This window comes from Mesoplodon bidens (genome assembly GCF_964165515.1).
Source record: "Mesoplodon bidens genome assembly, chromosome: 18".
Taxonomy (NCBI): Eukaryota; Metazoa; Chordata; class Mammalia; order Artiodactyla; family Ziphiidae; genus Mesoplodon; species Mesoplodon bidens.
In genome coordinates this window covers 45,263,661-45,279,007 of record NC_138175.1, presented here as the reverse complement: position 1 = coordinate 45,279,007, position 15,347 = coordinate 45,263,661, and the positions used below count along the sequence as shown (strand labels likewise).

At 60.7% G+C, this 15,347-nt stretch overlaps 1 protein-coding gene across 3 annotated transcripts; it reads right to left on the bottom strand.

The window, feature by feature from the left end:
• Positions 1-3,352: 3,352 nt before the first annotated feature.
• Positions 3,353-14,610, bottom strand: ARHGAP33 (Rho GTPase activating protein 33). 3 transcript variants are annotated; one of them, XM_081217043.1, is made up of 21 exons: positions 14,504-14,610; positions 14,340-14,424; positions 13,910-13,990; positions 13,663-13,800; positions 13,140-13,232; positions 12,092-12,214; positions 11,927-12,004; positions 11,774-11,840; positions 11,631-11,690; positions 11,388-11,540; positions 11,202-11,304; positions 9,849-9,993; positions 9,689-9,771; positions 9,497-9,604; positions 7,961-8,106; positions 7,574-7,615; positions 7,172-7,325; positions 6,943-7,088; positions 6,788-6,862; positions 5,078-5,743; positions 3,353-4,984 (listed from the first exon to the last, which is right to left on the bottom strand). In XM_081217043.1, the coding sequence occupies exons 5-21, from the start codon at positions 13,230-13,232 to the stop codon at positions 3,726-3,728; spliced, it is 3,501 nt and encodes a 1,166-aa protein (XP_081073169.1). In that variant the 5' UTR covers positions 13,663-13,800; positions 13,910-13,990; positions 14,340-14,424; positions 14,504-14,610; the 3' UTR covers positions 3,353-3,725. The 3 variants fall into 3 exon arrangements, with proteins under 3 accessions (XP_081073169.1, XP_081073170.1, XP_081073168.1); XM_081217044.1 differs by lacking the exon at positions 7,574-7,615 and having other exon boundaries at positions 3,353-4,508; positions 4,593-4,984; XM_081217042.1 differs by lacking the exon at positions 7,574-7,615.
• Between the last annotated feature and the right edge of the window lie 737 nt (positions 14,611-15,347).

Here is a 15,347-nt window from a genome sequence, read left to right as displayed (position 1 = left end):
CTGTGTGGTGGTGTGCGGCTGATGCAGGCCGACAGGTGACAGCCCACATCCCGAAGCCTGCCCGCCCACCACTCCCAGCTACCCTGGACTTACTCTCAGACGGCCCTTTACCCCAGGGCATGGAGGCCGGAGCAGATCAGGAGAACCCCCCAGATCCCAGCCTTAGGGTTCGGCCAGGTAAGCGGGAGACGTTGGAGGGAGTGGGGACCACTCTGTCTTCTTCCTGCCTCATGGTCCCGCTCCCACCCCAGAGGAGCAGCTTGTGGCCACTGGGGCTGGTGACAGGCGGACCCTGAGGAGCTGCTGCCAGCCTGGGGTGAGCCCGATCGCACCTACGAGAGCAGCTCCCACACCCTCATGGCCAAGTGAGAGGGAGACCCCTCCCACACCCCTGCCTGGCTGTGCAGCAGAGCTCGGGGGAGAGTCCAGCTCTCCTCTCCCCTTACAGGGAAAACCCCCTTGTCTCAGACCCACACTCTCTCCCCCTCCCCGTTTCTCCAGCCTCCTGTGGAGGGCCACCCCGTGACCGAGACCGTGACCATGACCGTGTGGCAGCTGAAGGCACCTGGAGCCCAGCCTGACGTGCTGTTGCCTGACCTTCAGCACTGCAGGTACGTCACCCCAGCCTTCCCGCCAGGCCAGCCCAGTCCTGCAGAGCAGTCTCCTGCCTGCCCTCCTGACTCAAGTGTTTCGGAAACAGAAGCCCAGGGAGTGTGGCAGTGGCCGCGGTTACAGTCTTCACCTCTGGGCCAGCGCTTAGCGTGAAGCCCTCCAACTGGTGTGACCCCTCCCCACGGGCAAGTGGGTACCCAGTTCTGCGCACTGTCTTGTAGGCCTCTGAGAGGCGGCGGGTGTAGGGAGGGGCACCACAGACAGGGTGCTGGTTTTACCACTGCCAGGCTGTATGACCCGGGGGCTCGGTTTCCCCTCCGTCTGGTGGCTCAGGCAGATGGTCAGCCCCTGGTGCGTGGTGATCTGCGCCCGAGGGCAGCCCCCTTCCCCGTATGGGTTGGGGCCTCCTCACGAGTGGCCTGCTCTCCGCCTGCCCAGCGCCCTGCACCACCCCAGCCTGTTGCTGCTGATGGCACTGAGCCCCTCGGCCAACCCGTCGGGGCTGTGCCTTCTCTTCGAACCCGTGTGTCTGGGACCGAGAGAGGGGGCCCCTGCCCTGTGCCGGCCTGCTGCCCGGCCACCTGCCGCTGCAGGTGCTGGAAGCCCTGCTGTTCCTGCAGGCCCGCTGGCGTGCACCTGGCGGCCTCAGCTCCCATGCTGTGCAGCTGATGTGGCCAGGCCTGGCCAAGGTGGGCAGCCTGGAGCACGGGCGCCCGCTGCACCAACTCTGGCTGCGGCCCAGGTGAATGCCTGCCTCACTTGCCTGCCACTGCATCCCTGTCCGGCGGCCACTGGCTCACCAGTTTCCTCGGCCTCCACAGGCCACAGCAGGGCTACCCGTGGGGAGGCCCAGGCCCAGGCCCAGGGCTGCCCCCACCTCCCGAACTGTACCCGTGGTTGCCACTTGAGCTCATCTGCGGTAACACGCCTGCCGCCACCTCAGACCTCTACAGCTTCTGCATCCTGGCCCAGGAGGTCTTCACTGGTCAGCGAGTGACCCCGCTCCCTGCCCCAGTGAGGCCCCCCACCCGTTTGGGTCCCCCAGTCATGCTTCCTCACAGGAGAGCTTCCCTGGGCTGGAAGAGAAGGGCCTGAACTGGAGGCTGGTGAAGGCTGAACTGGAGGCCGGTGAGAGCCCAGCCCTGGACCCCCTGGTGCCAGCCCCCTACCAGGCCCTGGTTCGGGCTGGGCTGGGTCTAGGGCCTGCTGACCGCTGGGGCAGCCTGCAGAGTACACGATACCTGCTGCGGAAGGCCATGACTCAGGTATAGGGCAGGTCGGCCGGGGTGGGTGGTAGCCCTGGCACCTCAGGCAGGGCCCGTGTCCCACACCCGGCCTCCTCTCCACAGGACTCAGCCTCTGAGGTGAGCTCCCCAGTGCATTGGACCACACTGTGCCCTTCACCCCAGGGTTCTCCACCAGGTTAGAGGGCGAGGAGGGGATGGTAGCAGGTGCTAAGCACAGGTCAGGTGTGCCCCCACCCCATTCCAACCAACTGGTCTGTTCCCCCAGAGCCAAGACTGCACTCAGGCCTGTGCCCCCTCTGATGTCCCCAGGCCCCTCCCCATCCAAGGTAGGAGCCAGGACAGGCATGTGGAGGACCCAGGGAGCTGTGGGGCACCTGGGCAACCATGCCAGCTCTCTGCCGTCGCTCTCTGCAGGTCATGGGCCACAGCAAAGTCCAGAGGGGTGCAGCCTGGGACTCGGGCAGCAGTTCGAGTCCCAGCCCCAGCCTCTGCCCAGGGCACAGCCCCACAGCCAGGGTCAGCCTGGACCGCTGCCTGGAGCCCAGATCAACAGTATGGATACCCTGAGCCCTGCGCCACCATCCATTTGCTCACCTGTGACCCCTCCCTTCAGTTGTCACCAACCCCAATTTCCCTGGCTGCCTCTTCTCTGATCAGGGACCCGCTGGGACCCCCAACTGTCCACTCGATGACCTGTGACCCCCAAGCAACCCTGCTTCCCTCAGGGCCCTGCCCTGTACTCCAGCCTTCAGGACTCAGCCTCCCTGCTGGGGACTCAGAGCTCTGAGGAGCAGTTTGAGAGGAAGTTCTCAGCCAAGATCCAAGCCCTGCAGGGGCTGCGGCGGCACACACACAGGGCTGCCCTGCTGGACCCCCAGCCCTGTGAGCCCACCACCTGCCTACTGACCCACAGGGAAGCTTCCCACACCCTGGAGGCTGCTGGCAGGGAAGGCCACGAGGGCAGGTGAAGCAGAGGGCCCTGAGCCCGGCCCCTGCCCCACCCCACCCTCCCCAGGCCATCCTGAGCTCCGTGGCCGCCCGGTGGCAGCTCTGGTCTTTTTACTCCTGCAGGTGCCCAGCCCTGAGCTGATCAGAGGAAGTCTCTTCTCCAGCCTGAAGAAGTGAGAAATGGGGCACTGGTGGGATGGCCACAGGCCCCTTCCTCATCCCTGAGATAACCCTCAGTCCAACCCTACCCGCCTGCCACCGCCCCCCCCCACCAGGATGGATCTGCTGGAGGAGATCATAGCAGAGCTAGAAGGTGGATGCCAACTTGAAGACAGGCCCAGGCTCAATCCCACTCCTGACACAAATTGTTAGGGCACCCATGGCCCCTTCTCTGCAGATATCGCCCCTCAGAGTCTCCCAGGAGTGACTCGCCACTTAGCACCTGCTGAAATGATAAAATGAGAAAGCAACCCATCTGTTACTGCCTCTGTATTCACTGAGCCTGGCCCCAGCATGACACTAGCAGCCACATTTTCACCATTTTTATTCATTAATTTTGTCAGGTGGTTTAGTGGGGTATGTGGGGGGAGATGGCAGGAGCTGTCCCCCCACCCCCTGTGCACAGGACAGGACATGCTGGGAACTCCTGGAGAGAAAGGGAGGACAGGGAGTCAGCCTAACCCTCTCAGATCTGTGCAAGAGCCCCCAGGATGGAGGATGGTGGGGGGATGGGCATGCCCTTCAGCCCAGGGTAGGTAGGCCATGATAACAGGTTAGGGACCCACATCAGAGGCAAGTTACAAAGTTAGAAACCTGGGGTAGGGGTCAGGAGCTCAAGAAAATACAAAACAAGGGATAAGGTTGGACCAAGATCAGTGAGGGAGAAGAGAAAGTAGGAAGGTCTCTCCCAGCTCTGGCTCAACAGTAGCTTCGGGTCTGGCCCTCAGAGTGGAAGGACCAGCTGGGAGTGGGGTAGGGGGGTGGGGGACCAGCCCCCTCCCTTCCTTGCCCCCCATTCCTGTACAAGGACCCTCGGTGGTGCTCACCCCCCCTCCCATAGGCTGGTGGGGCTGCCCTGTAGGGGAGAGGGTCTGGAGGGCCCCAGGGCCCAGGCACCCTGTGAGGGGTGTGGTGGCCCCAGGGGGCCCGCTGTTTCTGGGGGAGGCGGGGGGCTGGGGGACCAGGATCAGAGCGGCTTCTGGGGTGGGCCGGAGGGGAGGAGGAGCTGGAAGAGGCAGGTGAGGGACCCCTGGGCCCTAGGGCTAGGTTGACATAGAGGGGCTCAGGTCGGGTGGGGCGCCGGGCAGGGTGCTGGGGGGCTGAGTAGCCAAGGTGGTCGTGGGGAAAGCAGGAGGGGGGTGGTGGGTAACTGAGCAGGAAGTCGGGGGACCTATGGAGTGGTGGTGATTGGCCAAGCATGCCGTACGAGGCATTGAGCCTATCTGGGGGCATGGAACGCAAAGGACTCCAGGACCGGGTGGGACCAGAGTAAGGGGACCCCTCGCCCGCCTCGATCTCATAGTACAGGTTCTCTCCTCTGTCCAGTGGTGCAGGGGGACCCAGGGGGCTCCTCCAGACTGGGGCCGGGGAGCTGGGCTGGAAGGATGGGGAGCCGAGGGGGTACAAGCCTGGTCTGGGGACCCCGAGGAAGGATGGCAGGCACTCCCGGGGGGCTGAGGAGAAGAAGCCAGGGGTAGGAACCTGTGGGGGGACAGAACACAGGAAGTGGGCTGCCATCTCTGGCACATCCCTGCGCCTCCCACCTGTCCTGAGCTGGGCACTGACCTGGGAAGGGCCCCTGGGTCCCCTCCTTGAGGTCCCCGTGGGCCGCTGGCTCCTCACCAGGCTGCCGTCGGTTTGTTGTCTCGGTAGGGAGGGTGGGGGTCCCGGAGCCCAGGCAGCTGGGTGGGCTAGGGAGCGGGGGGGTGGCCCACCCCCTGAGGTCCCTGGGGGCTCACTGCCCACCTCCGGGGACCGCGAGCCATGGAAAGGGGAGTGGGGAGCAGACGGGATGCTGCCCTGCTCCTGCTGACTCTGTCTCTGAGCCACCTGCTGAGCCCGCTCAGCCAGGGCCAGGGCCATGAGGCGTGCTGGGTTTTTGGGAGGTGGGGGCGGGGCCCCCCCAGGGCGAAGGAGGGACAGGGGTGGGGGCAGCAGCGGTGAATCCATACCAGCACCTAGGAGAGGAGTGGGAAGAGGAGTCAGCAGGGTCTTGGGCGCAGCCTCAGGGCTGTGAGGGTGCGGGGTCGGGTGGGCTGGACAGGACTCACCATGCTGGCCTTGGGCTCCCCGGGGACCAGGCAGTGCCAGCTTGCTGCAGATCTCCTGTTGGCAGGTGTCGCTCAGCTGGGCCTCAGCTCCACGCAGCAGCAGGGGGATGAGATGGGGGCGCAGGCCTGGGCTGGGGCTGAGGGCTGGCGCTGGGGTGGCCGAGGCAGGTGTTCCCCCAGCCCCCAGCAGCTCCAGAACAGCGGGTGGCACCGATACAGCCAGGGGCTCTGAGATGTCCAGGGCAATGGGTGAGGCAGGGCCGGTGGGCCCACGGGGCGAGAGGGCCTGGGGGGTCATCCTGGGTGGAAAGGCAGAGGCGGGGGCCGGGGGTGCCGGGCTGGCGGGAGGTGCAGGGTCCCCTGGGGTGGGGCTGCTGCATCGAAAGGTAAGGGGATCAAAGTCAAGCCCCCGGAGCCCCTCCAGGCAGCGGGGTGGGCTGAAGTCCAGCTCGTCACCATCATCTAGCCAGGCTGAGGCTCGGTGTGAGGGGGAACCGGAGAGCGCCCCCAGCCCAGCTGCTGAGGACTCGGAGGACTCAGAGGACTCGGAGGACTCGGAGGACTCGGAGGATGACAGGCTTTCGCAGGAGCCAGCAGGTGCTGGGCCCACAGGAAAAGCATCACTGCTGGAGTGGGGTCGCCGTAGCCTGTGCAGCCTCTGGAGGCCTGGGAGGGCAGTATGGGGGGGGCAGTTAGGGGTCAGAACTTTACATACCCATATACATCAGTGAGAACAGGACACACCACCCAGTAAGTTGGGGAAATAACATGAAGAGGCACATCCCTGGATGGGGTCACAATGGCTGGGAATCCAGGGAGAGCTGTTCAGACTCATGGGTGATAAAGGAAATAAATGGCAAGTCCATAAAGAGAATCCTTGCAGACCCAAAGGCAAGAATGAAGTCTGACGACCCCACTGGCTGTGAGCGTGAGACCAGCAAGATCTCATACACAGTGGCTGGGAGTACAGCGTGGGGCGACCACGTCTGGGAAATACTTGGGCCTTGTCTTGTACAGTTGGACGTGAGCATACCGTACAGTATGCACCTCCACTCCTGGGCGAGCTCATCAGAGCCCCCAGATCCATCAGGAAGAGGGACGGACAAGCAACTCCCAAGGGGATACCCACACATGGAACACTAGAGAGTGACGGAGAGGAAGGAGGCTGAGCTACACTCAGCAGCGCGGACGGCAGCCTGTAATGTAGTGGTGAGTGAATCCACATATAGCACGATACCGCTTTTAATGACACCCTTTAATTAAAGTTTCAAAACAACTAGAACTTCGCAGTATGTTACTGATGCCTGCACCTGTATGTGATAAAACTGTAAACGCAAGGGGATGAAGACTATCAGATTTAGAGGATGCCTGTGGGGGGGAGGCAGCAGGTGGGAGGGGGAGGAGTTCGCGGGTAACGAAGTGACGCTCTTTTAGTTCTGGCCAGTGGGTTCATGAGTGTTCATTATACTATTTAATTTTGTTTTCCAAAAGGGATGAATAAAAGACTTTGAAAGGACGCTGCATGGACCAGTGATCACAGTGCATCATGAAACAAGGGTGAAGCTTTATCCAACTTATTGTACCTATGGTCCAGATTAAAAACGAAAAAATCCAAGACCCCCCAAATCTGAAAACACCACTTGGAGGCCAGCTCAGGGCCCAGTCCCTCCCAGCTCCACCTGGGCATAGGCAGCGCTGCCCTGTGCTCACCAGCCCCGCTGGCCTGCGATGACAGAGACTCCTCACTCTTGGTAGATCTCAGTGTGACGGTGTCAGGTCGGCTGCCTGCAGGGAGAGGAAGAAGGGTCATGGGGGGCACTACGCAGTGCCTCTCTGACCACCACGCCAGCTGCCCGGCCTCTGACCTGAAGGCGGCGGTCGGGCACGGGTGCCCCCTAGCCAGGGAAGAGGCTTCTTTCGGGGGATGCTGGGGCCCCGGCCCAGGGCAAAGAAGGTCTTCCAGCTGCTACCCCCAGGCTTCCGCTGTTTCTCGCCTCTCTCCCCTTTCCTCCTGGAGTTTGGGTGAGACACAGGAGGCAGGCTGAGAGCTAGGGCCCCCAGGCCGGCCCCTCCCCTTCCAGGCCTCCCACTCACCTTTCCACAGGTGAAGCTGGGGCCTTGGAAGTTGTGGGCTCGGTGGGCGTCCCCAGGCGGCCCTGGGTGCGAGCCTGGGCTTCTTCCAGCGTCAGCAGGCGAGTGGAGGGGCCGCTGCCCGCAAGGGACTTGGGCCTGGGGAGGAGGCAGCGGCCTGGGAAGTCGGGAAAGGGGGCAGCCGTCAGCTCTGGGACCATTCAAGGCCACAGGCAAAGCCAAGCGCTACAGCCCAAGCCCCGGCCCAGCAGCGTGCCCACCCGGGCTGGCAAGGCAGGGGGCCAGGGCGGATCAGGCGGGAACGGGTGGGCAGCAGGCAGGTGAGGAGGAGGCGTGAGGCAGAACGAGCTGATGAGGAGGCAGCTCCCAGCAGCCAGCGAGGACAGCGGCTCTGGCTTCAGTTACCTCGAGCCAGAGGGCCCTCCGACGTGCTGAATCCTGACTGGGCTGGGGTCCGGGGCAGGGCGGGGAGTCTGGGTGGGGCCGGGGCGGGGTCAAGTCTGGGGACCTCCCACCTCCTCCCAGGTGGACCCAAGGCCCCGAGCGCCCCCAGGAGCTACAAGGGGTGAAGGAAGAACGATGTCCGGGCCAAGAAGTGGGGATCCTGAGCGTAGGAGCTGAAATGAGAAGGGGGGGGAGGGGAGGGAGAGGCCGGGGCGGGGTCCTCAAGGAGCCAGAAGGGAGGTCCAGCTTCAGTGGGATAGGGATGGGGCTGGGAGCCCACCTGCCCTCCCGCTGCAGCCCGGACAATGAGGGGGCAGTAGTCAGGACATCGGGGGTGGGTGGGCATACCTGCAGGGTCAAGGCCAGCAGAGGTGAAAGTGTCACTGAACAGGACGTCCACGTGGGTGAGCAGGAATTCCACCACCACCGACTGCACCCGCACCTCCCGGAAGGCTGCTGCCCCCCCCAGCCCCACTGACTCCAGCTCCATGGACCTGGATGGGAGGAGGGGGAGGGTGGCCGGGTGCCTTGAGCCCCAGCTGGTGGGTTCTGGCCAGGTGAGGTAGGGAGCCTTGGAAGCAATGACTATCATTCAATGTCTCTGACCCCGTCAAACTAAAACTGCATTCTCAACCCTTCCCCGAACCTGCTCCCTCCCTGCCTATCCGATCTCAGTCAGTGTACTTCTACTGGCTCAGGCCAAACACCCTAGAATTGTCCTTGACCCCTCTTTCCCTCACACTCACATCCAATCTCAGCAGACCCTGTGGGCTCCACCCACAAAGTCTATCCAGAATCTAAACTCTGCTCCTCCACTGCCCCCACCCTGGCCCAGCCTCCATCCTCCCTCCTGTACCATCACACAGCCTCCTCCCTGGACTCCCTGCTCCCATCCCGCCCCTACAGTCTGCTCCCCACACACAGCCAGAGGGAGCCTGTGAACCCCTGAGTCAGATCAGGGCCCTCCTGGCTCAGAGCCCTCCTCTGGCTGCATCTCACTCCTGGTAAAAGCCGAAGTCCTCACTATGACCCACAACCCATAAGTCCCTCCCCTACCTGGTCCATCACCTCTCTGACCTTACTATCTCCTCCCCCTCAACCCCTCCCTCACTCACTCAGCTCCAGTCTCACTGGCCCCTCTGCTGCTCCTCCAAAACACTAGGCCCTGACCCAGCCCCAGGACCTTTGCACTTGCTATTCCCTCTGCCTAGTTTGCTCCTCCTCAGATATCCACATGGGTCCTTCCCTCACCTTCTGCAGGTATCAACTCAAATGTTACCTTCTCAATGGAGTTTTCCCCACCCACTTCATTTAAAATTGTAAACCTCTATATTCCAGGTCTGTCTTTATTTTTTCCCCTGTAGTTCTTATACCTACCATGTACCATCTATTTTATTTATTTACTTATCTGTTTCCCAAGAAGAACTGAACTCCTCCAGGATAGAGAACTTGCCTGTCTTGGTCACCATCAAATCCTCTAGGGCTTACCCTGCTGCTGGCCATGGAAGACTTCTTCCTGAAGCCTTCACTGCCAATCTAAACATTTCAAATGCCATGGCCCTGCAGATCGCCCTTCCCCACTTTGTAATCTTTCTCCTTGCCACTCATCACCATCAGACAGTGCTCTGTGTTTTTCTTGTAATGGTTCACTGTCATCTCCTGCATGAGAATGTGAGCCCAGGGCACAGGTTCCTGCTCACTACTGTGTCCCCGGTGCTGAGAACAGGGACTGGCACACTGGCATCCAACACTTAAGAAATATGTGAAATGAACAAGACAGCAAAAGCTGGGTGGGTTCCTGGGGTGGGGTAGGCGTAGGGGGAGACTCAAGGCCGAGCCTGTGGGAGGGAGCTAGGGGGGCAGGCTGGTGAGCTGCCAGCTTACCGTAGCAGGTTGGGTGCCCAAACGATGGCCAGGTTGCGGGCATGCATGCTGGTGTTGGCACTGTGTCTCGCCATGCGGGCCAAGTGCCTCAGCAGGTACTCCAGGGTCCTGGGGGTGGAAGCGGAGGGGGACGCCTGAGCCTCAACTCCCTTGGGAGCCCACCACAGCCCTTCCCTGCCCCTCCTGGTTTACCTGTAGTGCGGCGGGGGCAGCTGCTGGATGACGTCGTGGACCCGCACCAGGCGTTCCTCCTCCCCAGGCACTGACATGGCTTCCTGAGATTGTGCGGGCATGAATGAGGGGGGCCGCACGCCTCCCAGCACCCTCCAACCTTGCCAGTGCCCTCACTCACGCTGAACTTCCCGTAGAGCTGGTATGTGAGCAAGGGGTTCGGCAGCTCTCGGAAGTAGAGCTTGCAGAGGGAGGACACGCTGTGGATGTCCTGCAGGAAGGCGGGGCCAGACAGTTCAGGGATCCTCTCACTGTCAAACTCATGCCTGAGGCCACCAGGTCAAGGAGGAGGAAGATTCGGGTCAGAGCTAGCCCACCTGGCCGTGTCCTTCCCCCGCCCCCTAAAGTGTCCACAGGTGGATGCAATCCTTTTCCTGTGCTGGGCCCTTCAGAGGCTCTCAGAACATTACTGAGCCCCCTTCCCCCCAACAACCCTATGTGCCAAAGACAAGGGCACCCCACTTACAGAGGAGGACACTGAGGCTCAGGTGGGAGATGCCCTGCTTGTAGCTACCCAAGGCTATCTGCCTCCACAGTGTGACCGGGCTCTGTCCACAAAGTTGTGCCATTTTCCTGGCTCCAAGAGGTCACACTGGAAAATGCGGCTGAAATCCCAGCGGCCCCTGCTCAAAACCTGGCGGTGTCCCACCCTCTCAGGTAAAAGCTCTATGCACGTGACCTCGGCCTCATCTCTCACTGCCCCAGGCTCCACGCTCTTGCTTCACGGCCTCCTGTCAGCGTGGAAGCCCATGCCTCACTGCTTCCCACCTCTTCGACTGTTGTTATGCATGCTGCCCCTCCAGGGTTCAGAACCCATTCTGTGGTTCCCCTCTTACTCCCAGTAAAAGCCCAAATCCTAACAGTCATCAAAAAGGCCCCGCGTGCTCTGCCCCTAATCATTTCGCAGACATCATCTCCTGCTGCTTTCCCTTCACGCTGGCTGGCTGGTCCCTCCAACGTGGATAAGCACATGGCTCGCTCCCTCACCTCCTCCACAGCGAGCTCTCCCCCAGGAGGCCTTCTCCACCCACCCTACTGAAAACCGCAATACCCCTCCCTGGTTTCTTATTATGATCCTCCTTACCCCTGTCTTTTTTTCTCCATACCACTTGTCACCTATTGTAAACTCTCTCATTTCTTTGTTTGGCTCCCCCTCTAGCACGTGGGCCCCGTGAGGGCAGGAGATTCTGGCTGTCTCATTCACCGCTGCGTCCCCAGTGCCTAGTGCTTGGCGTGTGGCAGGTGCTCAGTGAAGGCCAACCCCTCTGCTTTGAGTGCTTGTTCTGCTCTCACCTTTCAGACTTCAGCTGGGGTGTCACTTCCTCAAGGAAGCCTTCCCTGCCCCCACCCCGGTCCAACCCTGCCCTATGCCCTCCCAATAACTCTGTGTCCCCAGCACATGGCACAGGGCCTGGAATAGAGATGACGCTCAATAAATGTTTGCAGAGGGAAGGGGTTGGTGGAGGGTCCTCACCGTAGCCTCTGGATGTTGGATGACACACCCGAGAGCCGATAGATTCCATCTACCACCCCATGGGCCTCGATAAACTCAGAGCAGCAGCGAAGCACCTGGGGCACTGGGAGAAACAGCGGGGTCAGGGCTGGACAGGTTGCAGCCTGGGTGGGACGATCAGGCAGGGCAGGTGGGCCCGGGCCTCACCATCCTGGCCTGAGTTGCTGAGGTGCTCTCCAAGGTCACAGCCGAACACCCTCTGCCGCAAGATGCCCCGCTGCCGCAGCCGCTGCCGGGAAGGGCGGGAGTGCATGAAGGTGCGGAGGAGGCCGGCCAGCTTCCCACGCGGCCGGGGCACAGCTGTGGGAGTAAAGGCGGGTCACACAGGGTCAGTGCAGCCCCTGGTCTGGTGGGGTGGGAGGCAGGGGCCACGCCCCTCGTTTGCATTACCTGAGGTCAGAGAGGAGATACCCTGGGGAGCTGGGACACCACCCGGGGGACCGTCGGCATCTGTGGGGCGAACAAGGGGTGGAAAGGATGGATGGCAGGCAAAGGATGCAGGAGGGCCTCCCCACTTTGCCCAGGACACTCACCCCCCTTTAGTCCTGGACCTGGCCGCTCTGTGAACAGCTCCACACACTCGCTGGGGAAGAATCCGACCTGAGGAGGGTTTGGGGGTCAGTGACTGGGCCATCTGAGCTGGCGCGGTGCCCCGACCCCACCTGTCCACCCCAAGCCAGGCTCACCTGGAAGCCCCGCTTGCCCCGCCACCAGCTCCGATCCTCCGTGGGCGGCATGTCGATCACTGAGACAATGTCTCCCACCTGGGAGGGGGCAGGTGTGAGGAGGGAGGGTCAGAAGGCGCAGGGGAAGTGGGGACCCAGCTGGAGTCTGCTCCTCCACAGCCTCACCTCAAAGGACAGCTCGTCTGGTGCCTGGGCCGTGTACCGCTTCACCACGTGGGCAGCGGCCACCGCAGGGATATTGAGTGAGGCCTCCTCACTGAGGAGCAGTCGCCGGCCGTGGTTGTCCAGCTGAGATGGAAGGGAATGTGGCAGGGAGAGGCCAGAGGAAGGCGATAATAAAGACAGAGAATGTTCCTCCATGCCCAATGGAGGCCACCACCTGTCCCCCACCCAAAAGCCCGTCACTCAGTGCTATTGGTCAAACACCTACACTCTTGCCCCTCCCAAAACAAAGCCCTTTCCATGTCCCAGGACTCCCCTGCCCGAAGTCTTTCTGATACACCCCTGCACCCTCGTCCTCCACAGCAGACACTGCACATCTGCTATCTAAAAACCTGCTGCTTGGGGCTTCCCTGGTGGCGCAGTGGTTAAGAGTCTGCCTGCCAATGCAGGGGACATGGGTTTGAGCCCTGGTCCGGGAATATTCCACATGCCACAGAGCAACTAGGCCCATGTGCTACAACTAGTGAGCCTGCGCTCTAGAGCCTGTGAGCCACAGCTACTGAAGCCCGTGTGCCACAACTACTGAAGCCCACATGCCTAGAGCCCGTGCTCCGCAACAAGAGAAGCCACCGCAAGGAGAAGCCTGCGCACCACAACAAAGAGGAGCCCCCGCTCCCCACAACTAGAGAAAGCCCGCGTGCAGCAACGAAGACCCAATGCAGCCAAAAATAAAATAAATAAATAAATTAAAAAAAAAACACCGCTGCTTTAAGCCACTCTTAGCCCGGCATTCTGTGAGCTACAGCCAAACCTATTTCTAACCAATATACCTTGAAATCCTCACATCCCTACAGCTCAACACCTGCGCGCACACGTGCGCGCACACGTTCTTCCCTCATAGGCAAGCGCCCACACACCCACTGAAATACCAGCGTCTCCTCCATTCCTACTCGTTTCTTTCCTGTGCCCACACACACCCTCCCAGGCTGGTTCTTGCTCCCCAGACATCCCTCACTCACTCCCAGCTCCAAGCCCTCCTGCCCGGGCCCACCTCCATCCAGGTGAGCACGGGCCCACAGTTGAGGTTACTGTCCACCAGCCCTGACAGGGTCTCCAGGTACTGCAGCAGCAGCGGCACCAGCATCTGGGGGCAGGTGGTCAGAGTGGGCTATGTGAGAAGACCCCGCCCAAGACAGCCCACTGCCCTCCTGTACTGCCCTAGCTCGCCTCTGGCAGAGCCGAAATTCAACCTGTACGCATGGGCGCTGCTCCACGCGCTCTTAAGTACTGAAATGCTGCCATATTAATTGGTTAAATAGACCATGCCGAGTCCCTGTGTGCCCCCATCGGTCTGGCCGTTCTGAGCCTTCCAGGGAACCCCCGGGGACTCCCTATGATCCTACAACTAAAGGGAGTCTCCAGAACCCTGCTGCAGTTCTAAGCCTCTGACTGGCTGGGACTCGGGCCATACCAGTGCTTAAATATTTATCTATTCCCATGCCTTGATGGTTTCACACATCTCTGATGAGGACACACCTTGGCTGAGGTAGGGGCTGGGATAACAAGTAGTTTACCTGGGCAGCCCTGGCACCCTCTGGGGGTGGGGGAAGCTCTGGGAGGCAGGAAAACCTCCGGTCAAATATGCACCGGTGGAGGTGGGCATCCAGGGAACGGAAGTCATCGTAACTGCGAAGAACTGGCCAGGAACGGCCCTGTGGGAGTGGGAAGGAGAGGAGGGAGCAATGGTTCCATTACCCTGAGCTGAGGACTGTGGCAACCAGTCCGCCAGGCTCTATGAGAGGCAGGGGTGGATGGCCTCACCTGACAGGTCACCTGCACCCCAAACACCAGTTCATTCTCTCCAGAGAAGCTGGGACCTTCACGCTCTGGAGACAGCAGGAGCTGTAGAGGGAAACAAAGGTCCAGGTGAGGGTCTCACTTTTTTCCAGCCCTGACCTCTCCAGGTTGGCAGTATCTAAGGATGGGTCTGTGTCCCCCTCCTGAGCCTCCCCAAAGGCAGGGCCTGGTGATGTCTCCGTCAGAGCACAGGGTCCTGGCACGAAGCATACACCTAACGAAAAGTTGTTGCTGAATGAATAAAGGAACGAATGAATGAACAACTCTCCGCTTCTGCCCTGCAGCTCCTGCCACTGAGCAGCCAGTCCCAAGGGCGGGTTTCAGTGGTAAAGTGGCTGATACTGCTTCAGGGTTGGGTGGGATCTTGCCTACCCACCTGGTGCAGCCCCCATACCTGAATGTGGCCGAAGTCAACGTTCTCGTAGTGGAAATGGGCACAGTCAGCCAGCCGGGGAAAGGGACCTCGAGGAGCCGAGAGCCTGGGGGACAGGTGACAGGTCACTAGTGGCTCCTGCGCTTGGTTCCCCTCCTAAGTTGAGCCTCTCCCTCACCTCTCACCTCTTCCCAGGCTTGCCCTTCACACTGGGCCCCCCAGCTGGGGGCAGGGGCTGCACTGAGCCTTCCCCTGGGCCATCCAGGCTGTCAGTGCTGCGAGCCTGTAGAGCAGAAAGAAGAATCAGAGGCCCCCAGAGATGGGAGCAGAGAGACAACGGGAGCATTGTTATCTGTCAGCCTGGGCCTGCGGGCCCGAATTGCTCCATACACTGCCCTGAGCAGGGAGAAGACGGGTAGGTCAGGGGGAGGTAAAGGCTGGGCTGAGGGTAGGTCTGCTTCTTTGTGTGTGGTCTGGGGTGGGGGGCTGGCAGGGCAGGGCCCATGGGTGAATTAGGGAAAGAGCATGTTGGTACCATCTCTCCCCATTTAAAACCCTCCTGTAGCCCCAGCAGAGTATAGTCATCTCCTGTCTGTGCCTCTCCACGCCTTTCATAGACATCTGGACAGTCACTGCTCCCATCTTATCAGTCTTCTTGCTTCCACCTCTCCCTCCCTGCCAGCTTCTTCACAGCAAGAGCCAGTATAACTTTCACAAAACACAAATCTGCCTCTGTCTCTCCACAGGTCATGAATCTTCAATGGCTCCCTGTTGTCTTTAAGATAAAGTCTACATATTCTGGTCTGTTTACCTCTCCAGCCTCATCTCTTCCCATTGCCTCTGCTCTCAGAGCTCTCAAACTTCTAAGAGTCCAACAAAAGTACCATCTTCTCATTTCCTTCTAGGGCTTTGCAAAGGCTGTTCTTGCTGCATGGAACACTCTTCCCCATCCTTTCCCTGTCTTTTCACTTATCCCTCAGGTCTCAACTCTCATGTTCCCACCTCTCGGAAGTTCTTCCTGACCCTTCA